This window comes from Cajanus cajan, chromosome 6 (genome assembly GCF_000230855.2).
Source record: "Cajanus cajan strain Asha chromosome 6, NIPB_CcT2T_4, whole genome shotgun sequence".
Classification (NCBI taxonomy): domain Eukaryota; kingdom Viridiplantae; phylum Streptophyta; class Magnoliopsida; order Fabales; family Fabaceae; genus Cajanus; species Cajanus cajan.
The window spans coordinates 57060896-57088221 of record NC_138522.1 but is presented as its reverse complement, the minus strand read 5'-3'; the positions used below and the strand labels follow the sequence as shown (position 1 = coordinate 57088221).

Below are 27326 nucleotides of genomic sequence, written 5' to 3'. Positions count from 1 at the left end.
TTGTTGTGGCGTTATAAGTTGTTGAAATATTGGTATGATGATATGGTTTATAAGTTGAAGTTGATATGTAGAGTTGAATTAATTGTTGATTAAGTTGTTTACATTGTATTATTGTAAACTAATGTTGTGAACGTATGTTGATTTTATTTCACAAGCTTACTCTTTCTTTTTCTTGTGGTTGAAACTACAATGATCATACTTTGTTTGGGAGTAAGACAAGAATAACAAGTTTGCTTGGATGATTAGTAGTGACTGGTAAGTCATATTGGTGATGGCTTTTTAGTTTGATGTTATTCTAATATAGTATGGTTGATGTTTAGACGTTTAACTGACGACTATGAGTTATTTTGTGTACAATTATGTAGTCATTGTAGATCATATATATGTTTACAAAATATATATGTAATCCTGTAAAAGGATTTGTTCATTTAAGTTGTTTTATTTTCTATCTTATATATGTATATATTATATGAATAATCAGGTAATTATTACATGAAAATCTTATATTAATTTATTTGAGTTGATATTTTTGTTGAGTAATAATTGAAGTGTATTAAATATAGAAACTTGTTGAGTTGTTATATTCTTTTTCTTTTTCTTATACGATTAATAAAAAAAAATTCCAAATATTACATCTATATCATATGGAGTCTATATCACATGGAGTGTACTATATCATATAGCTCGGCTAGTTAAATAAATACATAAATAATTGTATTAAATACATCCGCCTCATATGAATTATGCTACATAGTTTTTTTTTTTTTTTGCCGGAATGTAGCTTTAAATTATTATTATATATATATATATATTAAATTTAAGTAACAATCTATTTTTAGCTATACAATAATATAATTTTTAATACGATGCATAATGAAAATTTCTTAAATTTATTTATTAATTTAATGCCGTTAAAATATATTTAATAATTACTCAGCTTAACTCAACGCATTATAGTGATCTGATGGTAACTCTCCATTAAAACTTTCGGGTTCTCCTAACTAGAACATAACCGTTAAAAAAATACAAGTCAAATTTCCATTTATATATTTTTTTAAGGGAGTTGCTACGGTACCCTCAAAGATCGAGGGGTTCCAATACATTTTTCTATGTAAACTCATAAAATTTTTTAAAAAAATTAATTTAATTATAAAATGAATAATCTAAATTATATTTATAAAATAAAAAGTAAGATAAAATTATAAAAATTAAAATTATAAGATTTCAATAATATTATAAAATATTAAAAAAAAGAAAAATTAATAAATAGTAAAAATAAAAAATTATTAAAATTACAATATAGAAATTCAAAAATTTATGACAAAAAGACAAAAAAAAATACTTAAAAAATTATTAAAATTAAAATATAGAAATTCAAAAAATTTAAGTGAAAAAATAAAAATAAACTTAAAAAATTATTAAAATTAAATTATTTAAATATATAATAATATTATTGCAAATAAATTAGAATATATAAAATAAAAAATAAAATAACTAAATAATTTAAAAATTGAAAGAATAAAATATTATAAATATTATTTAAATAAATTATTAAAAATATAAAATATTAAAAACTGTACCGGTACCCTCTCAAATAAGATGGGTACCATAGAATCTCTCTTTTTTTAATGAAGAGCGCCCCCACAACATGAATCTTTTCGGAACTATGCATGCCAAGGAAAAAATGGTCGCATGTCTACGTGGAGAAAGATAGGGGAATAAAATAAACAAAACCGACAATCCACACAATTATCAATAAAATTTGTCTCAACATTTCAAATTATCAATGCAGACACCGATTGATTTGAAGAGAATGGCTACCATATTTCCCTAAATACGACTGTACTAAAATAGATTATACGATGATAACTCATTATTAATCTAAACATTATCAGGTAACAGGGGATTTTTCTACTAATTTACGTGCTCTGTACGGGTTTTACTATTAAAAGAGAAGATAAATAACATTATAAAAAGATTAAAAAAAATGAATGAAAAATAGGAAAAAGGTGAAAAAGAACAAAAGGAAAGAAAGAGGAGACAAACATTGAAGCTCATCCATTGCCAACAAACAACCACACTCATATGGCGTTTATTTTCAATTAAATTAAATTTCTCTGACAATTCATTACCCGTTTTGGCCTATATATATTCTCATGACCCCCATCTTTCCGGTGCCACACTTCAAACCAAGCTTTTCTTCATACCAACTTGCCATAATCACTCCCCAGTTCTTCCATTTAAACCGCTAAACACCTCTTTCTCTTCTTTTAAAACCTTCCACCTTGGTTAAATATTCTATCATTTTATTCTGTCCTACTCCTTTCCTGCCATAAATATAACCGATGAAATGAATGAATTCCCATGATTCCAGAATCATCACCAAGTATTAGTAAAGTACACTAAATTACCCCATCCTAGAACTTTCTTTTCATTGTTTATAGCCCAATTGGTGCATATATATAGTTATAGTTTTATACATAACCCAGGAGATAGCTAGCAAGCTTTCTTCACTTCTGAAAGCAAGGTTAATTTAAATTTCCTTTGTGGTTCATTTTCCATGGCTCCCCCTGACGATACGGTGAATCCCACCTTGGAACTCAAGTCTCTCGAAAAGATGTTTGATTTAAGCGACGGAAAATTCACCGTGAGAGGCGTGCCGTTACTCTCTCAGGTTCCCAATAATGTGACTTTCAGTTCGTTCTCCTCACTCTGTGAACCCCGTGACGCCCCACCTTCCATCCTTCAACGTGTCATTGCCGCCTCACACAAAGGTGGCTTCTTCGGATTCTCCCAGGTTTCCCCTTCTGACAGGTTGACAACCTCCCTCGGAAGCTTCAGCGGCAGAAGCTTCCTCAGCATCTTCCGCTTCAAAACCTGGTGGTCTACCCAGTGGGTCGGAAACTCCGGTTCAGACCTACAAAAAGAAACCCAGTGGGTCCTCATAGAAATCCCCGAAACAAAATCTTACGTTGTAATTATTCCCATCATTGAAAGCAGTTTCAGGTCCGCTCTTCACCCTGGCTCTGATGGCCACGTCATGATTTGCGCCGAGACTGGTTCTACTCAAGTGAAAGCATCGACTTTGGGTGCAATCGCCTACGTCCACGTGGCGGAAAACCCTTACAACTTGATGAGAGAAGCCTATAGCGCTCTCAGGGTTCACCTCGGTTCGTTCAGGTTGTTGGAGGAGAAAACCGTTCCCAGAATCGTTGACAAGTTCGGTTGGTGCACGTGGGACGCGTTTTACTTGACTGTCAACCCTGTTGGGGTTTGGCATGGTCTTAAGGATTTTGCTCAAGGTGGTGTGTCCCCCAGGTTTCTTATCATTGATGATGGATGGCAGAGTTTGAATTTTGACGGTGATGATCCCAACCAGGATGCTAAGAATCTTGTTCTGTGTGGGGAACAAATGAATGCAAGGCTTCACAGGTTTGATGAAGGTGACAAGTTTAAGAAATATGAATCAGGACTCCTCTTGGGACCTAATGCTCCTTCTTTCAACCCAAAGACGGTAAAGGAGTTGATTGCGAAGGGGATTGAAGTTGAGCGTTTGGGGAAGCAGCGTGATAAGACCATCTCATGTGGCTCTGATTTGAGTGAGATTGAGTCGAGGATCATGAAGGTTAAGAAGGAAATTGAGGATCTCTTTGGTGGGGAAGGGAAAGAATGTGGAGGGTGTTGTTCCAAAGCAAAGGAGAGTGGTGGGATTAAGGCTTTCACAAGGGACTTGAGGAGTGTGTTCAAAGGTTTGGATGATGTTTATGTGTGGCATGCGCTTTGTGGCGCGTGGGGTGGTGTGAGGCCAGGAGCTACACACCTGGATTCCAAGATAATCCCTTGCAAACTCTCCCCTGGCCTTGATGGGACAATGGAAGATCTTGCTGTGGTTAAAATCGTGGAAGGTTCCATTGGCCTTGTTCATCCTCATCAAGCTAATGACTTTTATCATTCCATGCACTCTTATCTTGCCCAATCTGGTATTTCAGGAGTCAAAGTTGACGTCATTCATGTGAGTCAGTTTTGTTATTTTCTTTCCTTTTTCAGTAACTAGATTCGATTATTTTCTTGATCCCAATATTTTGAAAAGAGATGATTTTGATCTTTTATTTCTATAATAAGTAAATTTATGAAACTTACCAAAATTAGGGTAAAAAATGAGAATTTTTTCTGAAGACATAAAGATTGACACCAATTTTAATCGAGAAGTAACGGATGTAAAACACGTTTTCATCACTGTACATGCAGTGTCTTGAATATGCGTGCGAGGAATATGGAGGCAGAGTCGAGCTTGCCAAGGCTTATTACGATGGGTTGTCAAACTCCATTGTCAAGAATTTCAATGGAAATGGAATCATCGCTAGCATGCAGCAGTGTAACGACTTTTTCTTCCTTGGAACCAAGCAAATTGCCATGGGAAGAGCTGGTAAACATTATACACTCAACATACGATGTATATCATTAAATTTTGTTGTCCTAAGAAGTTGACCGAATTCAATTCAATAAAATTTGATTTCAGGGGATGACTTTTGGTTCCAAGATCCCAATGGGGACCCAATGGGAGTGTTCTGGTTACAGGGGGTGCACATGATACATTGTTCCTACAACAGCTTGTGGATGGGGCAGATGATTCAGCCTGATTGGGACATGTTCCAATCGGATCATGTGTGTGCCAAATTTCATGCGGGTTCGAGGGCTATTTGCGGTGGTCCTGTCTATTTGAGTGACAGTGTGGGCTCTCATGACTTTGATCTCATTAAGAAGCTTGCGTTCCCTGATGGTACTGTCCCCAAATGCATATACTTTGCCCTTCCAACAAGAGACTGTCTTTTCAACAACCCTCTCTTTGACCACAAAACTGTTCTCAAAATTTGGAACTTTAATAAGGTGCTTATGTTACTCACATTTTATATAAAATTTCAATACCACATAGTTGTCATTTAGTCTAATAACAAATTTGTTAACAGTATGGAGGAGTTATTGGTGCTTTCAACTGTCAAGGGGCTGGTTGGGACCCTAAGGTGCAGAAGATCAGGGGTTTCCCTGAGTGCTACAAGCCAATATCTTGTACTGTTCATGTAACTGAGGTTGAATGGGACCAAAACAAGGAAGCATCCCATATGGGTAAGGCAGATGAGTATGTTGTGTACCTCAATCAGGCTGAGGAACTGCATTTGATGACTCACAAGTGTGAACCACTCCAATTTACTATCCAACCAACCACTTTTGAGCTCTACAACTTTGTCCCACTCACAAAGCTAGGTGGTGGCATCATCAAATTTGCACCAATTGGGCTAACAAATATGTTCAACAGTGGAGGGACAATTCAAGAATTGGAGTATGTTGAGAAGGGTGCTAAGCTTAAGGTCAAGGGTGGTGGGAGATTCCTTGCTTACTCAAGTGAATCTCCAAAGAAGTTGCAACTCAATGGTTCTGATGCTGCCTTTGAGTGGCTGCCTGATGGCAAATTAACTCTCAACCTTGCTTGGATTGAAGATGCGTGTGGGGTTTCTGATTTGGCAATTTTCTTTTAGCTTTTGTTTTGTGGTTGTCACTTGTCACTTACCTCGTTATGTTTACCAAGAGTGAAAAACTGAAAATGTAGTTTTAATGTAATAACGGTTCGAATGTCTATCATGTTATAAACTATACAGTAGTGTATGTTCCTTTTTTTTATCTGTATGCTTGTCTCCTTGTAAATTGAAAACCAAATTGATCTTTTTTTTTTTAGCAGGAAACCTGTTTTTTCGACGCATATTTAATCGATAATGGACTTTTAAGCAAATTGAGAACAAAAAAGGTTAAATGTTGCGGCATCGGGCAATATGATATTGATAGCATTTCACTCATGGTTGATTGATTATTAACAGGCTTTTTACCCTAATTGTACAACTTCGATTCTTATTTTTCAATTCGTGATTTCAAGTTTGATATTACAATTTTACTTATCATTTGACGTATAATATTACCCCAATACGGAGCCTTGAACTTTTTACTGAAAATCAATTAATTGTACAAACTTTTCATTCCATTTTGAACAAACTTAACGGCTATTTTAATATTTTTTAGTCAATTGATAACGCGACGGTAGTTGTTATCCTTTGAATTTGTTCTTGTTCCGGTATTGGAGACCGCCGCCGAAGAACCCTTAGCGATACCGAGCTAAAAGAACTTGACAGCAGTCTTGACCTAGAACATTCGATGAGAGTAACCTGCCGCCTTAGACCTAATCATTGTTATATATAACGGTGTAGCGTTATAGACATGAATCGCACTTATGATCCCATAAATCACGCCTCATTATGGACTCGTAACTCCCGGTATTTATTACCGTTCCCACGGATCGTGGGATCTTATTGATTGTCCGAGTGAGTCAGTTAATCTCCCCATATTTGGGTCCCTCTTGTGTGATCGGCATTTTACCGACCTGCCTCTGGTCGGCCAATCTGATCGGCCAATGGGAGACCACCACGGTACATAGCCCTCCATGCTCGAGCACTAAGGTGCGAAGAGCATGTTAGATCGGTATTTTACTAACGTGCCTTGGATCGGCCAATATGGTCGGCCAATGGGAGACCACCACGGTACATAGCCCTCCATGCTCGAGCACTAAGGTGCGAAGAGCATGTTAGATCGGTATTTTACTGACGTGCCTTGGATCGGCCAATATGGTCGGCCAATGGGAGACCACCACGGTACATAGCCCTCCATGCTCGAGCACTAAGGTGCAAAGAGCATGTCAGATAGGCGCTTTGTTGACCTTTTCCGACCTTAAAGTGCTATTCACACTAAGGTTTTGGGTCGTCTAAATGCCGACCTTAAGTGCTCGTTGCACCAAGGTATTGATCTTCTAAATTACGACCTTAAAGTGCTCGTCACACTAAGGTTCGGATCGACAAAATGTCGACCTTAAAGTGCTATTCACACCATGGTCTTGATCGTAAAAAGTCCGACCTTAAGGCGCTCTTCACGCCAAGGTATAGGTCGTAAAAATTTCGACCTTAAAGCGCTTTTCACGCCAAGGTATAGATTGTTAAAATGTCGACCTTAAAGCGCTCTTCACGCCAAGGTATAGATCGTAAAAATGCCGACCTTAAAGCGCTCTTCACGCCAAGGTGTAGATTGTTGAAAATGCCGACCTTAAAGCGCTCTTCACGCCAAGGTATAGATTGTTGAGAATGCCGACCTTAAAGCGCTCTTCACACCAAGGTTGTAGATTGTTGGTAATGCCGACCTTAAAGCGCTCTTCACGCCAAGGTGTAGATTGTTGAAAATGCCGACCTTAAAGCGCTCTTCACGCCAAGGTATAGATTGTTGAGAATGCCGACCTTAAAGCGCTCTTCACGCCAAGGTTGTAGATTGTTGGTAATGCCGACCTTAAAGCGCTCTTCACGCCAAGGTGTAGATTGTTGAAAATGCCGACCTTAAAGCGCTCTTCACGCCAAGGTATAGATTGTTGAGAATGCCAACCTTAAAGCGCTCTTCACGCCAAGGTTGTAGATCGTTGAAAATGCCGACCTTAAAGCGCTCTTCACGCCAAGGTGTAGATTGTTGAAAATGCCGACCTTAAAGCGCTCTTCACGCCAAGGTATAGATTGTTGAGAATGCCGACCTTAAAGCGCTCTTCACGCCAAGGTATTGTTCGTCGAAATGCCGACCTTAAAGTGCTCTTCACACCAAGGTTCGGGTCATTCAAGTGTCGACCTTAAAGTGCTCTTCACACCAAGGGATTGTTTGTCGAAATGCCGACCTTAAAGTGCTCTTCACACCAAGGTTTTTGTTCGTTAAAATACAAATCACATGCTTATAAAAATGTGGAAATATTTTAATTATCAATAAAACCATAAAAATTTACCATGAACAAGCATGTAACATGTAGCAATTCTAAATATTTAATATTTAACATGAGCATAAACCATCATACTGCCATGTGCAAGATACATTGCTATATTTTAAAGGAGATTATATTATATACCTGTCGTAACCGGGATCACGACGGGATGACGCTAACATTTTTATATTCAATGGAGCCGCCACCAATATTTTAATTTAAGGGAAAAACATTGGAAAACCCTTTGAAGGATAATCTTTAAAATTAAAGTTGGGTTCGGGAGTCGATTACGTGTAGGGAAGGTATTAGCACCCTACAACGCCCGTAAAAACAGTACCTTTAATTAATTGCGCAAAATTATATAAATTTATAAACATTTATTTTATTCCTCGAAAGTGTGTATACATACATATATCTTTTTTTTTTAATATGAGAGATGTTTCTTTTGTATTTTTTTTTATTAAAAAAAATCATGAGGATTTAGGTTAGCACATGGCTAATCAATAAACCCTCCCAATAACATGAAAGATAGAATTGCTATTCAATCAATGTTATTGATTTTTATTTGTTGATAATAAAATAGGCTTAAAGGTTAGAACAACAAATAATTATCCTATTAACTTTTATGATTTACATGATATTAAGGGGTAGAAATGCTACGCAATTAATATCATTAAAGCAACATTATGTTTATATTTTTATATAAAGAAATAGATTTTGCATAAGGATTCAAGTTAATAAATGACTAAACAATAAATCCCTCCAATAACGTTAAAAATAGAAGTGTTACTTAATTAACGTTATTGGTTGCAACATATCTTTATTTAAAAAAGACAAATTTGTTAAGGAGAGTTTAAGCTAGCAAATGACTAGTCATTAAACTCTCAGGACCTAATAATGTTAAAGATAAAAATGTTATTCAATTAACATTATTATTGGTCGCATATTAAATATTTTTATAAATAACAATATTAAAGGCAACAAATCATATTTACTATGTACAAACAATAAATAAAAATAAATAAATAAACAAATAAATAAAATAAACAAATAAATAAAAGAAAAAAAAAGTTAAGAAAAGAACGATACCAAATGAATTGAATCTTCGAATATGATGATCAAGAAGGTGCTTTTTGGCTACCTTTCACACTACAGAGGTGTCTCACAGATCTTAAGAAATACAAAAGAGAGGGGGAAGAGAGAAAGAAAAAATTTCGAGCTCTGAAAAGTACTGGACGAAATTTTTCGGGCCTTTTTCCCCTCTCTTTTGTATTTCTTAAGATCTGTGAGACACCTCTGTAGTGTGAAAGGTAGCCAAAAAACACCTTCTTGATCATCATATTCGAAGATTCAATTCATTTGGTATCGTTCTTTTCTTAACTTTTTTTTTCTTTTATTTATTTGTTTATTTTATTTATTTGTTTATTTATTTTTTGTTTATTTATTTATTTTTATTTATTGTTTGTACATAGTAAATATGATTTGTTGCCTTTAATATTGTTATTTATAAAAATATTTAATATGCGACCAATAATAATGTTAATTGAATAACATTTTTATCTTTAACATTATTAGGTCCTGAGAGTTTAATGACTAGTCATTTGCTAGCTTAAACTCTCCTTAACAAATTTGTCTTTTTTAAATAAAGATATGTTGCAACCAATAACGTTAATTAAGTAGCACTTCTATTTTTAACGTTATTGGAGGGATTTATTGTTTAGTCATTTATTAACTTGAATCCTTATGCAAAATCTATTTCTTTAGATAAAAATATAAAAATATAAACATAATGTTGCTTTAATGATATTAATTGCGTAGCATTTCTACCCCTTAATATCATGTAAATCATAAAAGTTAATAGGATAATTATTTGTTGTTCTAACCTTTAAGCCTATTTTATTATCAACAAATAAAAATCAATAACATTGATTGAATAGCAATTCTATCTTTCATGTTATTGGGAGGGTTTATTGATTAGCCATGTGCTAACCTAAATCCTCATGATTTTTTTTAATAAAAAAAAATACAAAAGAAACATCTCTCATATTAAAAAAAAAAGATATATGTATGTATACACACTTTCGAGGAATAAAATAAATGTTTATAAATTTATATAATTTTGCGCAATTAATTAAAGGTACTGTTTTTACGGGCGTTGTAGGGTGCTAATACCTTCCCTACACGTAATCGACTCCCGAACCCAACTTTAATTTTAAAGATTATCCTTCAAAGGGTTTTCCAATGTTTTTCCCTTAAATTAAAATATTGGTGGCGGCTCCATTGAATATAAAAATGTTAGCGTCATCCCGTCATGATCCCGGTTACGACAGATGGCGACTCCACTGGGGATGTTTGAGAGTCAGGCCTTATTAAATTAATTGCGCAAAATTATGAATTTATAAATATTAATTTTTTTCCCTTTCCTTTTATTTTATTTTTTATTTATTTATTTGTTTTGTTATTTTTGTTTGCTACGCATGTGTTGTTTGAATTTAAGTTTAAATTATAGTTTTATTTATTTTATTTGCATCTCTACACCCACTAACACTTGTACCTCACACACTTTGGGCTCTATACCCGAGCCTGTGCGAGCATAGAAGAGAAAGTGACTTGATGACTGTTATTGAGGGGCTTGATGCTCACTTGACCGTTGTTGAATCACTACTCAGGTTGTTACTAGTAGCATAGGTTAATCATATTGAGAGGGTATGTTCCCTACTTGTGATTGGTTCATGCGCTAGGTCCTTATTTATATGATAAGGGCAACCTGGGGACCAATAATTCTTGAGAAGTTTTTAGATCCACCCACAAAACCATGCACTAATAGGTGGACTTAATGACCTTCCAAAGTAGGGTGTTAACCTTAGAAATTTTCCTTCCCTAGGTTTACCGTAATAGGTCACATCGCAGTACTCTCTATCCCTCTTTTGATATATGTTCATACTAACAAAAAAAATATGTTATACATTCATGCATCATAAATTTATATCCAATATCAATTTTTTAGGTTGCTTTTCTTGCCTAAAATAAATTTTTTAATAAATAAAGGATAGATGATAAAAAAGTCATGCATACATGCATATTAGGGGCATAGTAAGTCACATTTTAATTAAGTCTTCATCTCATTTTTTTTCTTTTCTTTTAAACCTTAAAATAATTGATAGTATTCAATATGGAGGGAATTCAAAATCATACGAGCAATGCATCAGTGTTAAGCAAGAGTATTAGGATAAATGTGCTAAAAAAATGATCTCCAAAGGGTAGGTAAGATCTGCTAAAATAATAGCACATTTGACTTGATAACTTGTTTTAGACATCATTTATTGAGGAGAGAATTCTCCCTTGAGTGATTGTTAAGCACATTTTGATCTTGAAATGATTGATCCTTATTTGAAAATGTGGTTCGTACTGCTGCATTGCTAGTAAGATGACCTTATCCATTGAGGAGTGAATGCTCCCTTGAAATAAGTGTCAACCGTTGTATAACCTAAGAGATTTTGCCTCTAGCGTTAAGATATGGGGAATCACTCTTTAATTTGAATACAAAACCAATATTTTCAAAAAAAAATAATAATAATAATAATAATAAATAATAATAATAATAATAATAATAATTTGTGTCTTCTTTTTTCTTTTATACTCATAAAAATTTACTTTGTATTTTGAAAGCAATAAAGCAAAAAAAAACAAAGTGTTTCCTCGGCATCGTTATAGAACACGCTCTCAGGCCAAGATCATGGATGAGATGGAGGAACGCAACGAAGAAATGAGAAATGATATCAATCAACTGAAGGAACAAATGACCCAAATTATAGAGATGTTGCAATCTATACAAGTGAAAAACATGGAAGGGACCCCTCCAGTAGCTAGAGGAGAATCATCAACCTCTCCTGCGTATCCACCTGGCTTTACCCCAGCCCCAGCACAACCATTAACTCTACATCTTAACAATCCCAACCAACATGTTGACCCTCCAGAGGTTCAATGGCCACAATATGGCCTTCCGCCCAACTACACACCTCCAACAATCATGGATCCTCCGGATAAGCACCAACCATTGGTGAACCAGCCGCCTAAACAAATGCCACCAACCCAACATGAGGTTCCACTCATGAATGCCACCTCTTACAAACATCAAGTTCCCTACCAAGCCCAAAATTCTAATTTCACCAACCAAGGGAATCCTCACCAAACTTCTGGGGGATATCAACCAACCTCAGGAATTGAGCATGTTCAGTCTAGCGAAAAGTTACAAATGCTAGAAGAGAGGCTAAAGGTTGTGGAAGGAGGTAGCTATGATATTGGTGAAGCTGTCGATCTTTGTTTGGTTCCAGACATAGAGTTCCCCCCAAAGTTCAAAGTTCCTGAATTTGATAAATATAAAGGAACAAGTTATCCAAAGAATCACATGACCATGTACTGCAGAAAGATGGCAGCGTATGCTCGCAATGATAAGTTGCTTATTCATTGTTTTCAGGATTCTTTAACTGGGGCAGCTTTAAATTGGTATATGCATCTTGAACGGGCCTATATCCGCTCCTGGAAGGATTTAGCTGATGCTTTCCTTAAACAATATAAGTATAATCTTGACATGGTTCCAGATAGGTTTGAACTACGTAACATGTCTAAAAAAGATGGTGAAACGTTTAAGGAATATGCTCATAGATGGAGAGAAGTGGCAGCACAAGTGGAACCTCCTTTGTCTGATAGAGAAGCAGTAGCCATGTTCATTGATACTTTACAAGCACCGTTCTATGATAAAATGATTGGGAATATTTTATCAAATTTCTCTGATATAGTCATCATCGGGGAAAGGATTGAGAATGGCATGAGGAGTGGGAAGATTGTGGTTAACTCTATTGAAATAGCTGGTTTAAGAAAATTTTCAAATGGTGCAGGAAAGAAAAAAGAAGGAGATACAAATGCAGTGACATTCAACTCCCCTTGGTCACCTAACAACCAACCTCCTTATCTCTATACCCCTCACATGGTCTACCCAAATATCACTACCGTCTCACCACATCCTCAACAACCTATCCATCAAGCTCTGCAAGCTTCACCCACAATACCTACCGCACGACCACCTCAATCTACCCAGCCATGGAACCAAAATTCTAACCATGTGAGGTCACAAAATACCCAAGATCGGAAACCAATTGAGTTTGACCCTATCCCTATCTCCTATACTGACTTGTTCCCTCTCCTACTACAAAATTCACTAGTAGTACGTTGCCCGATGAAGCCCATAGAACCACCATATCCTAGCGGATACGACGTTAATGCCAAATGTGATTATCATGCGGGAGCTATTGGTCACTCCATTGAAAATTGCAGGGCACTAAAAACCAAGGTACAAAGTTTGACTAAGGCTGGGTGGTTAAACTTTAAAGAGGACAATCCTAACATTGGGAATAACCCTCTACCAGGTCATGGAGGGCCGACAGTTAATTCTATTGAGGAGAGTAGATGGGATCCCTCTCAGTGATCTGTGAGAAAGCTTTTGGTGTGATGGGTTTGAGTTTCCAAACTCAATAGCTATTGTTGAGCAAGACTCTTGCGAGAATGAACATGCTAGTTTGGTTCACGCTTGTCCACTGAACGTGGAACTTAACAATTGGGAGATTGTCAAGCTTCCTGTTGGTTTTTAATTCAAATTTTAAGTAATTTTCTTGTAATGTCAGTCTTATTGCTCTGCCCAAGGCTTTAAGATTTATTTCTTTAAATAAGGGCTCATGTTTTTCCTTTTAAATATTAAATAAAATGCATTCATTCTTCTTTCATCTCTTACCCTTTCCTTTCTCCTTAATCTCAAAAAAACATTCACTCATCTTTCACCTTTTACCTCTTCCTTTCTCCTTAATCTTTTTATTCAATCTTATTCTAACTTTAAAGAATGCAAAGAAATGCGCTTGAAAGTGATAATGCTAGTGTTGCATCAAATAATTTTGATTGTGCAGTTAATCAGACTTGTGAGGAAATGGAAAATGATTGCTCTAAATACTAGATGTATGCTGATAACATCATTGCTTTACCAAATTTTCTTAATGTTTTCTCACCACCTTGGACATTTTCAATGTGGGAAATGGATTTTATTGGCCCTATTGAGTCGAAAGTGTCAAATGGAAATCGCTTCATTCTGGTTGCTATTGACTATTTCACCAAATGGGTTGAAGCCGCTTCATATGCCCATGTGTCTTGAAATGTGGTTGTAATGTTCATCAAAAGGGAATTAATTTTTCGTTACGGTGTGCCAAGCAGAATCATCACTATTAATATAACCAACTTGAACAACAAGATGATGACAGAATTATGTGTTGACTTCAAAATTCAGCACCATAACTCTTCCCCATACCGCCCAAAGATGAACGGGGTAGTTGAAGCAGCAAACAAGAACATCGAGAAGATCATTCAGAAAATGGTAGTGACATACAAAGATTGGGATGAGATGCTTCCATTTGCTTTACATGAGCAGCAAACAAGAATATCAAGAGGATCATCAATTGGGGCAACCCCATTTTCCTTAGTTTATGGAATGGAAGCAGTCCTTCCAATCGAGGTTGAAATTCCATCTTTAAGAGTATTGACGGAAGCCAAATTAGAAGAAGTAGAATGGGTCCAAACCCGTTTGGATCAACTAAATCTCATTGAGGAGAAAAGTTGAATGCAATTTTTCATGGCCATTTATACAAAAGAAAAAATGCTCGCTAGATTGAAAACCCGAAAGGGCAATCTAGGCAAAAGTTAGAGCGGCCCGCTAGATTGAAAATTTGAAAGAACAATCTAGGCAAAAATTAGGGTCAACAAAAAAAGGGGGAAGCTCGTTAGATTGAAAACCTGAAAGGGCGATCTAGGCAAAAATTAGGGTAAAAAAAAAAACACAAAAAAAGAGCTGGTTAGATTGAAAACCTGAAAAGGCGATCTAAGCAAATTGAAAGCGACATGCTAGGTTGAAAACTCGAAAAAGCAATCTAGCAGATAAGCATCACGCCAAATTTCAAGGTATCAATTGGGGCCAGACACGGTAGAGCAAAACAAACTGGGGCAAATACATTGAATTATCCTCTCAAGTTTATTAGCGAGCAATCAAGGTTATTGAAGTGTAGTACTAGCATTGTTCATCTGGAAAATGTCACTCACATAACAGTTACCTCCTATTGCTACCATTGTACTTATTTTCCATTCTTGTCATACAATGACTTCCTTTATAAACACATTCTTACTCTCTTAAATAAGATTATCCTACCTCTTTGTTGCCAATTCTTTTTGCATTTTATGATAATATACTGAAAGGAAATGCATGTTACATCTAAAAAAGGAAAATTCAAGGCATTACAAATTATTTTTATGAGTTTTAAAAGCCACAGTATGCTTGATAATTTCTTGATAAATGTTACAAAGCGCAACCAACAGGATAATGTTGTTTCAACTCATAAGTGTTTACAATAGCTTAAGGGTAACCCACAGGAAGTAGCCAACTATCATTCAAGACGAAAGTATCCAAAGACCTCACTCATCCATGATCCTTGACTGTGTGTCACGATGAGGAATTTCTGAAAAATAAAGCAAAAGCAAAAATAAAAATGAAAATAAACAAAAGTTTAAGTCTTGAAAGATGTGTCTCATAACATGCTTTTTGCATCACATCACATTTCATTTGCATCTCTTGCTTCCTAGAACTTATGACGTAGAGTTTTTAGGCTAAGCACTTACTTCATATATGACTTTCTTTTTAAGCCCAGTATCTACCTGGCACAAGTTACATTTTTCTTTTGTATAAGTCCAGTACTTACCTGATACAAGTTATATTTTTCTTTTGTATAAGTCCAGTATCTGCCTGGCACCAATTATATTTTTCTTTTTAAAGCCCAGTATCTGCCTGGCACCAATTATATTTTTCTTTTAAAGCCCAGTATCTGCCTGGCACCAGTTATATTTTTCTTTTAAAGCCCAGTATCTACCTGGCCTAGGTTGCATTCTTCTTCTATATAAGCCTAGTACTTACCTGGCACAAGTTACCATTTCTTTTGCATAAGCCCAGTATTTACCTGGCGCGATCCATCGACCAATTCAGCACAAGCATTTGGTCGATCCAATATCAACATTCAATCAACCCAGCACCAGCATTTGATTGAATTGGCACCAATCACATTTTTCTTTTAAAGCCCAGTATCTGCCTGGCACCAGTTATATTTTTCTTTTTTTAAGCCCAGTATCTGCCTGGCACCAGTTACATTTTTCTTTTTAAAGCCCAGTATCTGCCTAGCACCAGTTACATTTTTCCTTTTAAAGCCCAGTATCTGCCTAGAACCAGTTATATTTTTCTTATTAAGCCCAGTATCTACCTGCCACAAGTTACAATTTCTTTTGTATAAGTCCAGTACTTACCTGGCACAAGTTACAATTTTCTTTGTATAAGCCCAGTATTTACCTGGCGCGACCCATCGACTAATCCAGCGCAAGCATTTGGTCGATCCAATATCAACATTCGATCAACCCAGCAACAACATTTGATTGAATTGGCACCAACAATCGGTCGATACAGCACAAGCATTTGACCACTCCAGCAATAGCATTCAGTCTATCAACATTCAATCAATCCAGCACCAGCATTTGATTGAATTGGCACCAACATTCAGTCGATGCAGCACAAGCAGTTGACCACTTCATCAAGCACAAGCATTCAACTACTTCAGCATAAACATTCAGTCGATCCAACACAAGCATTCGACCACTCCATCAAACATTGGCATTCGGTTGATCAAGCACAAGCATTCAACATTAACATTCGGATGATCCAGCACTAGCACTTGATGATTCCAACACAACATTCTAGCATTTGACTAGCTTCAAGCAAAAGCATTGAATCTTTCAAGAACTTACTTCATCAACAATAGCTGGATAAAATTAATTCACATCTTTATTTCTTTCTTATCATAAATGATCTAAATTACCTTATTTAGATTATTTAATAAGAAATAAATAAAGAGGGGCAACTGTGAATAATCAATTTTATCCGGACTCACAAAAGTGATGAAATAGACATCTACTATGAAGGGAAGGAGCTCCCGAAACATGCCGACAAGAAGACAGGACTTTAAGGGCCCAAAAGCACAAATTAAGTATTTTTTTTTTTGGGCCCGGAACGGGCCGTTCCAGAATCGGAACGGGCCGTTCCAAGGTCCAGAACGGGCCGTTCTAAGGCTCCAAAAAGGCCAAAAACCCTAATTTGGAACGGGCTGTTCCGAAATTGGAACGGGTCGTTCCAATATTGGAACGGCCGTTCCTAAATCTGGAACGGGTCGTTCCAAGGCTGTTCCGGTCTAAAAATTGGGTGTTATTCTCAATACTGGAACGGGCCGTTCTGATTTCAGAACGGGCCGTTCCAGTATACGAATTTTTCACACAACGGCCATGTCCAGAACGGCCGTTCCGATTTTGGAACGGGCCGTTCTGGACCCCTTCCCGAAGTTTATAAATAGACCGCTGGGGTTCATTTCTAAAGGAAAAAGGCCCGAAAAATTTCGTCCAGTACTTTTCAGAGCTCGAAATTTTTTCTCTCTCTCTTCCCCCTCTCTTTTGTATTTCTTAAGATCTGTGAAACACCTCTGTAGTGTGAAAGGTAGCCAAAAAGCATCTTCTTGATCATCATATTCGAAGATTCAATTCATTTGGTATCGTTCTTTTCTTAACTTTTTTTTTCTTTTATTTATTTGTTTATTTTATTTATTTGTTTATTTATTTTTTGTTTATTTATTTATTTTTATTTATTTTTATTTATTGTTTGTATATAGTAAATATGATTTGTTGCCTTTAATATTGTTATTTATAAAAATATTTAATATGCGACCAATAATAATGTTAATTGAATAACATTTTTATCTTTAACATTATTAGGTCCTGAGAGTTTAATGACTAGTCATTTGCTAGCTTAAACTCTCCTTAACAAATTTGTCTTTTTTAAATAAAGATATGTTGCAACCAATAACGTTAATTAAGTAGCACTTCTATTTTTAACGTTATTGGAGGGATTTATTGTTTAGTCATTTATTAACTTGAATCCTTATGCAAAATCTATTTCTTTAGATAAAAATATAAAAATATAAACATAATGTTGCTTTAATGATATTAATTGCGTAGCATTTCTACCCCTTAATATCATGTAAATCATAAAAGTTAATAGGATAATTATTTGTTGTTCTAACCTTTAAGCCTATTTTATTATCAACAAATAAAAATCAATAACATTGATTGAATAGCAATTCTATCTTTCATGTTATTGGGAGGGTTTATTGATTAGCCATGTGCTAACCTAAATCCTCATGATTTTTTTTAATAAAAAAAAATACAAAAGAAACATCTCTCATATTAAAAAAAAAAGATATATGTATGTATACACACTTTCGAGGAATAAAATAAATGTTTATAAATTTATATAATTTTGCGCAATTAATTAAAGGTACTGTTTTTACGGGCGTTGTAGGGTGCTAATACCTTCCCTACACGTAATCGACTCCCGAACCCAACTTTAATTTTAAAGATTATCCTTCAAAGGGTTTTCCAATGTTTTTCCCTTAAATTAAAATATTGGTGGCGGCTCCATTGAATATAAAAATGTTAGCGTCATCCCGTCGTGATCCCGGTTACGACAATACCGATTTATAATATTGAACGATTTCAATTCATTTGAAAACACAAAAATATAAAACGCATGCCTGTATAAATAATTTGTAACGAAACCATAAAACCATATCATGACCATAAATGTAACATAAAATAATTGTAATTGTACCAAATGCCTTTTATTATAAATTGTAAATTTAAATGAGGCAAATAACGTAATAAAATGAATTAAAGTGTGCGTTGGGCATCATATACCTTGCCGAGTTGACAATCGTTTGTCGTTTGGTTGAGCCGGTTTCCGAAACAATAACCAGTTATACGCAAAGCATAGTATAATATAAGAGAATTCAGAAAAAAGGAGAGAGAAAGGGAAGATGGCAACCAAAAGCACGACACAAGGGGGGAGATTCAGAGAATCGGGGCAAAAATAAAATAAACCCTCGAAACCATCTCTCCCCCAAACAAAAATCAATTAAATTTTTTTATTAACGCTTTTTGACCAGCCATGCAAGCGCGCCTGACATGGCAATGGTCTATTAACAATGGAACAACTACCTTCTGTGTATACACATGAAACAGTCCTCTCGTAACCAATTCAAGATACTCCAGTAATTGTAAATAACTTCATCTCCTAAAGGACTTTACCAATAAAACTATCATCATTACACAGCGAATATCACGTTGATTACTCTGTTTCGAGATGACACTATCAACATCCACCAAAGAAACGTCACGATCATCACCGGGGTCACGGAAACTTTGCGGAATTCTTGATCAATTTAAACGATTCTTTGCTTGATTCAAACACATCCACAGAATCTGCAATTAAACCTCTTAATAACCAAATCGAGGTTCAATTCGCAATACCAGATTCAAAACATTGACTCTGAAGCCTCTTGCGCTTTTGTTCGGAGTCGGCGCGTTGGGCGAGATTGGCGACCATGTGGAAGCGGCGGCGTGGATTTTTGACGACGGAGACGGCGGATCTCCATCGGAGGTTTCCGATTTATATCCCACGGCTGTGTCTTCCGCGGCCGCGTCTTCCTGTGATGCGCCGTCGCTTTCTTCTGAGGCCGAGACGAACACACTATCCCGTCGCATTGCTTCTCAGAATCCTCGTCATTGCAACCTTCTGCTCACGTCCAACAACAAAGGTGTGGGATGCAGTTTTACCTGCTCCACGGTGGGCGCCAAAATGTTCTGGTATTGGAGACCGCCGCCGAAGAACCCTTAGCGATACCGAGCTAAAAGAACTTGACAGCAGTCTTGACCTAAAACATTCGATGAGAGTAACCTGCCGCCTTAGACCTAATCATTGCTATATATAACGGTGTAGCGTTATAGACATGAATCACACTTATGATCTCATAAATCACGCCCCATTATGGACTCGTAACTCCCGGTATTTATTACCGTTCCCATGGATCGTGGGATCTTATTGATTGTCCGAGTGAGCCAGTTAATCTCCCCATATTTAGATCCCTCTTGTGTGATCGGCATTTTACCGACCTGCCTCTGGTCGGCCAATCTGGTCGGCCAATGGGAGACCACCACGGTACAGTTCTGAATCGGTATATTAAAAAAAATAGAGATGTAAGGGATTATGGGTCGTTTATTTGAGAGGTAACTAATAACTTCATTTAAGTTAAAATGTGTTATTTCATACGTCGATGTTTTCATTCATAAGCTTATTTAACAGTAATAGATCCAAGTGGTTCGCAACTAGTGGTCTTCTAAACTCTAAAGCGTCATTGAACTTAGAGTGACCGTTACAAGTTAGAACTAGAATACAAGAGAAGCAAAATTAAATACAAATACCAGGAATAGGATATAGTTGAGTAGTACGTGTTGCGCAGAGTATAAGTGCCACGCAATTTAGAAGGAAATTAATTTCCTCAAAGTATCTGTGTGACGCATGAGAAATTGTTGAGTTGATATTTCAAGCAAGCAACACCTGTGACCTATGTTGTAACGTGGAGAACCATGTTTTTCTATTTGTCGGTGCTTCAATATTGCCAAGAGGAAGCAACCAGAAGGTCTGGTCAAGTGGAATCATCCCACAAATTAAGATTGAATACAATGAAAGTGAAAGTGATACGAGAATGGTTGAAAAGTTGAAGTTAATAATTATAAAAATATATGTTTCCGTGGTCGGTCTTGCTCTCATTTCCATTCCCAAGTCCCACCACCAACTTTATTTGATAAGAAATATTTATATTAATGCAAAAGTAAGACTTGTTAGACAACCAACTCTAATTTACAGTCTTAAGAATCCTAACTAACCAACTGTTTTGAATAAATATGATGTAAGACACTTATCCACACCTTTAAATCTTGAATGGAGCCACCCAACTTTATCCTTACAAATTGACGGGTACTAAAAAAAAATTTGAGACTTACAATTTGCACTCCAAACCCTAACAATGCTTTCTTCTGCTACTTTTAAAAAAATTTATATTAAATGCTTTTTTTATTAATTTCCGTGAAACCTTTACATGTTTAACATTTGGAAAATGCTAACTAGAATCTTTAAAATATTTGTTAGGGAAATAAAAACATTTATTTATAAAATAACATTATTAAAAAAAAAAAAAAATTTAACACTTGTTCCGATATAGAATTTAAAATAGTTATATTTAGAGTATAAAAATGAGATTATGAATATAAAAAAGAAATTAAAATAATATACTTAATCTTAACATTATATAATAATAGGATTATATCTTTTGATCATATTAAATCAGATTATTTTTAACAATTAATTTATTTATCTTATATTTTTACAAGATTGTTTATCACAATATACTTTATCTTCTTAATGATAAGTATATTATTTATAATTTTATGGACCAAACCTATAAGTTTGGGAAAATGTATATAATATGAGAATTAGGTTCGTTTTAACATGATCGACCACAAGCATAAGGTGATACGTAGTTGTTTAGCCTTACGTATAATATTGCTTAAAGATTAAGTAAAAAGTTCAAAATAATCGACATATAAAAGATAACAAACGTACCTAAAATCAATACACAGTCCTTTGATCTTAAACATGATAACGCGTAAAGATTGAATAAAAAATTCAAAATAATCGACCTAAAAAAGATTGACCACATACTTAAGATAATACACAGTCATTTTACCTTAAAACACAATAACGCATAAAGACTAAATGAAAAATTCAAAATTCTTAAGTAAATCAGCAACAGACATACGATGTTACAACACTTTTTTAAGTAATTAAAGACATTCAATGCATTATGTTCAGTATTTTTTATTAGCAAACAACAACAGTGTTAAAGAAATAAATAATTAATTAATTAATAAAAAAAATTTAAAAAAAAAATCCTTTTCAAACAGTCACGCTCACTGTGTTCGTGCAGAGGCATAGGTTTCCGCCACGTGTTTTTTTTTTTTTTTTTTATTTCCACGCACTTTTCCTACTTCCTAGCACTGAGAGAGAAAGTTTATTTGTAGTGAATTTAAGGGTTTATTATATTAAAATTTTAATAAAATTTAAAAATTATTATAAATTTTTTGTGATATTTATATAAAAAAAAATAGTATAAAAAGTTATGTGATATTTGAAAATAATTATATTTTTCAAAAAACTATATTTTAAAATTTAGTGATGCTCAATTTCAATATTATGATTTTTTAGAAATTCGTTAAAATATAATGGTATTTAATTAAAATTTATTAAAAAAAATTGTTATATGAAAAACATATAGATTTTAATATATTATATTAAATAATGAATTTTGTGAGACATTTTAATAAAACTAATTCTTACAAATTTACAAAAACTTTTGAGATTTTATATGTTCTTTTAAAATTTATTTCCTCCTTTCTGTATTCTCTTCTATTTCTCGATCAATTTTAACTATTTTACCTATTATTAAATATTAAAATTTTAAATTCAAATTCAATAATATGAATAAGAAAATATCAATTCATGAAAAGTTATAGATAGAGAAATGTTATTTAGAATAATATGAAATTAGAATTAATTATTTATTAAAAGATTGAAAAAAAATTATATTAATTTTATTTTTCTTTATTCAAATCTCATCGTTTATATTATTTTTATTAATTATATTATTTTTAAAAAAATTATATTGTCCTTTTGAAATTTTATGATATAAATCTATTAAAAGTTATTTACAAAATTTTGATTATAATTTAAAAAAATTTATAAATCTTGACACTTATACAAAAAATTAAATTTTTTTAAAATTATTATATTTTAAATTTATAAAAAAATTGTGCTAAAATAATATTATTAAATCCCAATCCAATGAATACTTAGAGATTAAGGTAGGAGAAAACAAAATGCAAATTAAATGGGTCGGAGAACCCCCATGAAGCTTAATCTTTGAGCCCATTAAATACGGGTTGGACCTGCACAGTTGGTCTTGACCTGGACTTTCAGGTAGTTTGCGATATTGTTGGACTCGTGTTAAAACTTAAAAGTTTACCAACAAAACTTTCTTAAAACGAAAGTGATAGTTGCATTTGCAGGACCTATTCTCTACAGAATATTCATTAAAAAAAAATTGAAAAAATCAGTAGCCAAATATTTTTGAAAGTTGTACTGGATGAGATTTTTTTTTAACTGACTCAAAACCTATTAGAGTTGTGAATAATTCTCTGTTCTTTACATCAACCCAATGACCCCAAACGAAAGACCTAAACAATATCATCTTTATTTCATGATTTTTTGCTGTACAAAAGTAATAACGAGGATGAAACTTTCTCACTTATTGAACCTATAACTTCATACAACACTAATATCATACACGAAATGTAGATAAAAAAAAATTTAAAAAAAAAATAAGAATGAATTTGGGAGTGCAAGAACGAGAAAATAAAAATAAAAATAAAAAGAGAAGTGTAAGAGAACGAATAGAAAATTTCGTTGAAAATCGTCTCAACGGTCATTAGTCTTGCAAAAAAAAAATCCTTTCAACAGTTTACAAATATTTGTTGTTAAAATCGTCTTTGACATTTGAAAGAAGAAAATAAAACAGGAGCACGAACTAAATTCATAATAAAAAAGATATTATATACCTCTCAAATGACGATTTACTTATTATACAAAAAATTATGATGAATAAATTAACACTCGTCCGTTAAAAGATAACTAACATATTTTATAACAATATTAATTTATTTATTATAAAATATATATATAATAAATAAATTAATATTTATTATAAAATATTTTGAAAAATGTGAGACCTCAGAAGTACCGTGCATGTTTCGTTAAAGTCTCAAAAAAAGGATGGAAACAAAGGCCATCCACCTAAATATTGCAGAAGATATTATTAATTTTGAAGAATTTCTTCGTTGGCTCGCTCACACCAGTGCAAGGATATGTTAATTTAAATATAATAAAGTTCACATAAATATCATTTAATAAAGGAAAATTTATAGAAAAACAAATAACACATTAGGTTGCTAACTTGCTATCATTTTCTTAAGATAAAATTCAGATATATTATTTTTAATTAGTTAAAATTTTATTTCAATAATTTACATAATAAATTTTTTTAATGTTAACATGATATATTAAAATAAAACTTTAATTTTTAACTAGAAATACATTTGGATATATATTTTTGTCCTTTTTGTTATAAAAAATTATAGAAAATATTATTTTTACCAGTAACTGATAGACAAAAACTTTGAAGTGCAATCACTTACACCCATGATTAAGATGGGTCCAAAATATTTTTAAAAAATTTATATAATTTTTAGATAATTTTTATATTATTTTTAAAATAAATTAAGTTTACATATATTTTTAATTTCTATAAATGAACGTATTTTAATTTTAATTTCTAATTTTTTTGTTTTTTTTTTTAATTTTAAACGTTGTTATACCATATGTGTTTGTCGCATCTTAAAAAAATATAAATTTTTAAAATATATTTATTTATCTCTTTAAAATAGAGTTAAATGACCATGAATTTTAATTTTAGAGATTAAAAAGAGAGAGAAAAAATCACGCTCAGAAATGGCCTCATCAAACCTGTGAAGCCTTGCATTCACCAAGAACAAGATTTCTTAGCATCCTGGTTGGGATCATCGGCGTCAAAATTCACACTCTGCCATCCATCATCAATGATACATACGACTTACGAGACTCAATGAAAAGTTGAAGTTAATTATAAAAAGATCCGTTTCCCTGGTCGGTGTTGCTCTGATTTTCGGATGATATATAAATTTCCAGCAAACTCCACCAATAGTAAAAGAGCATGTTCGAGAAAAATTATTTTTCACAATTTCAATTGTTTTTTTAAAGGAAAATTGTGTTTTGTAAAAGAAGGTATATTCAATTAGGACAGCAACTGAAATAAATTTGTAAAGTCTTTTTAAAAAGTCTTTTTAAAAAAAATGAGTTGTTTCAATAAATCTGAAAATTGAAGTTTGTAATTATTTTTCAATAGTTTTTCTTTTTCTCTTGAAACTAATTTACTACATAAAATTTGATTTCTTACATTGTTAGCATGTTTGCTTTTATGTTTGAAAACTTGGAGGTGATTTTGATAAGTAATTATTAGTTGCTTTTGTTGCATTATAACGTGAAAATAGGGAAAAACATGGATCCCAAACATATTACCAAACACGCACTGTATTTCAGTATCAATTTTTAACAAACATTTCAACAAAAATTCATTCAAATTATAATTGATTATATAAATATAATCGATTTATAACAAAATCCATTCATGTATATCAAACATCGTATAACAAATTTGTTTGTGCTACTAAACATCAATCAACAAACAATAGTCCGAAATCAGAATTGCAAGTTGAACGGTAATTTATTAATAATTATACTTGACTCAACGTGCATCAAAATTCAAATGCACACCTTGTATTCGCGGTTCTAACTAGGTTTTTTTTTTATTTTTATAAATATGGAAGAGTTTTTATTTAATTGAGAAGCCAGTCCCTTCCTGATATGAGAAAACAAAATTTAAAGGCTCATGATATATATTTTTTTTATAAGTACATTTTTTTTATTTTTAAAAATAAAATATTCTTAATTTTTTCTTTTTTATTTTTTAATTTTACGTCTTTAATTTTTAATTTATTACTTTCTTCTTTTTTTCCACACATCTCTTTCTTTTTCCATTCCAATTTTCACATGCACCATCTTGCTTTCTTTCAATTTCTCACTTTTTTTAGTGGATAATTTTATTTATCTTAATTTTTACATTAATATCTTCTCCTCACCACTTTCACTTTTTTACCTACACTCGGATCATAGAATTGGTACGTAATAGTATTGTAGGTACGTATGACTTTCTCGACTGCTTTTGTCAAGTTAAATGCACATTTTTTTCTTCCAACACCTATATTCTTTTCACATCTCCAAAAATCTTAATATTAAATTTAGTGTCATGAAAAAGATATTTCAGAATACTAATTTCACTATCTCAAAAAGTACTCTATAATAATGAAATTAGGATTCCATAAACCATTTTTCAAAATTGTGTTTTTTTACATATTTTTAAAAAATACTTTTCAAAACAATAAATTTAAGGTTTCAAAAAGTATTTTTTAGAAATAAGTAAAATAACACTTCCATAAAGTACTTTTTAAAATGCTAAATTTACTATTCTAAAAAAAACTTTTTGAAATTATGTAAAATTACACAATTTTAGAAAAGTATTTTTCAAAATAGTAGAATTGATGTTTTGGAAAATACTTTTTGAAATATTAAAATTAATGTTTAGAAAAGTACTTTTCTGGAAGTGTATTATTTTACATAATTTTATAAAGTACTTTTCCTAATACTAAACTTATTGTTATATAAAGTACTTTTTAGAAGTATATTAAAAACAAAATTTAAAAAAATGTTTTCAGGAACATTATTTTTATTATTTTAAAAAGTACTTTTTGAAATATTAAAATTATTTAATATTATGTTTTCTAGACATGTAAATGGGGGAAATGCTCGAAGAAAAAATTAACATTTGGCTCGATACTTTCAACACTGTTGAGGAAGTCACACATGTTTATAATGTTGTCGCAAACTATTTCTATGTATGTGTGTGAAAACTAAAAGAGGAAAGTGGGAGGATAATAGTATGAAAACTGAAAGAAGAGGAGAAAAAAAAGTAATGTAAAATCAAAAAAATTAAAAGTATCTACTAAAATAGGTAAGGGGTGAAAGAAAGATAAAGGATGCATATGAAAACTGAAAAGTGGTGTGTGAAAAAAATGTTAAATTAAATGTTGCAAGTGTAAAATTAAAAAATTAAAAATATTTTAATCTTTTAATTTTTTTTTAAATGTATTATTAAAAGAAAAGTGTATATATCATAAGCCAAATTCAAATTAAATGGGTAGGAGAACCCCATGAACTTAACCTTTGGGCCAATGAAATAAGGGTTGGGCCTGCGTAGTTGCTCTGGACCTGAACTTTCAGGTAACGAAGAAATTGATTTTTGCTGGACTCGTGTTATAAGTTTACAAACAAAGCATCTCTAAAACAAAAGTGATAGTTGCATTTTCAAGGACATATTCTCTAGTATTCATAGAAAGTTTGAAAAATCAGTGGCCAATTATTTTTAAAAGTTGTACGTGATAAGAAAAAAATAGTAACCTCGATACGAAATCTGTTTAGAGTTGCGCCTAATTCTCTGTTTTCTACATCAACCCAATGAACCCAAATGAACGACCTGAACAACGTCCTCCCTATTTCTTAATTTGTGTGAATTGCAACCAGTATTTATAACCCCAAATTATAAGGATATATTGATAATGAAAATTAAAATAAATAAGTAAATAGAACTAAAGGTGTAGTTAGTATATAGAAACTGTAAATAGCAAAAGCCTTGTCCTTATATAAAGTCCAATT

At 33.0% G+C, this 27326-nt stretch overlaps 1 protein-coding gene across 1 annotated transcript; it reads left to right on the top strand.

The window, feature by feature from the left end:
• The first annotated feature begins 2090 nt into the window (after positions 1-2090).
• On the top strand, positions 2091-5676 carry STS (stachyose synthase). Its single transcript, XM_020379275.3, has 4 exons — positions 2091-4012; positions 4249-4426; positions 4520-4887; positions 4968-5676. The coding sequence occupies exons 1-4, from the start codon at positions 2561-2563 to the stop codon at positions 5532-5534; spliced, it is 2565 nt and encodes an 854-aa protein (XP_020234864.1). The 5' UTR covers positions 2091-2560; the 3' UTR covers positions 5535-5676.
• Positions 5677-27326: the final 21650 nt, after the last annotated feature.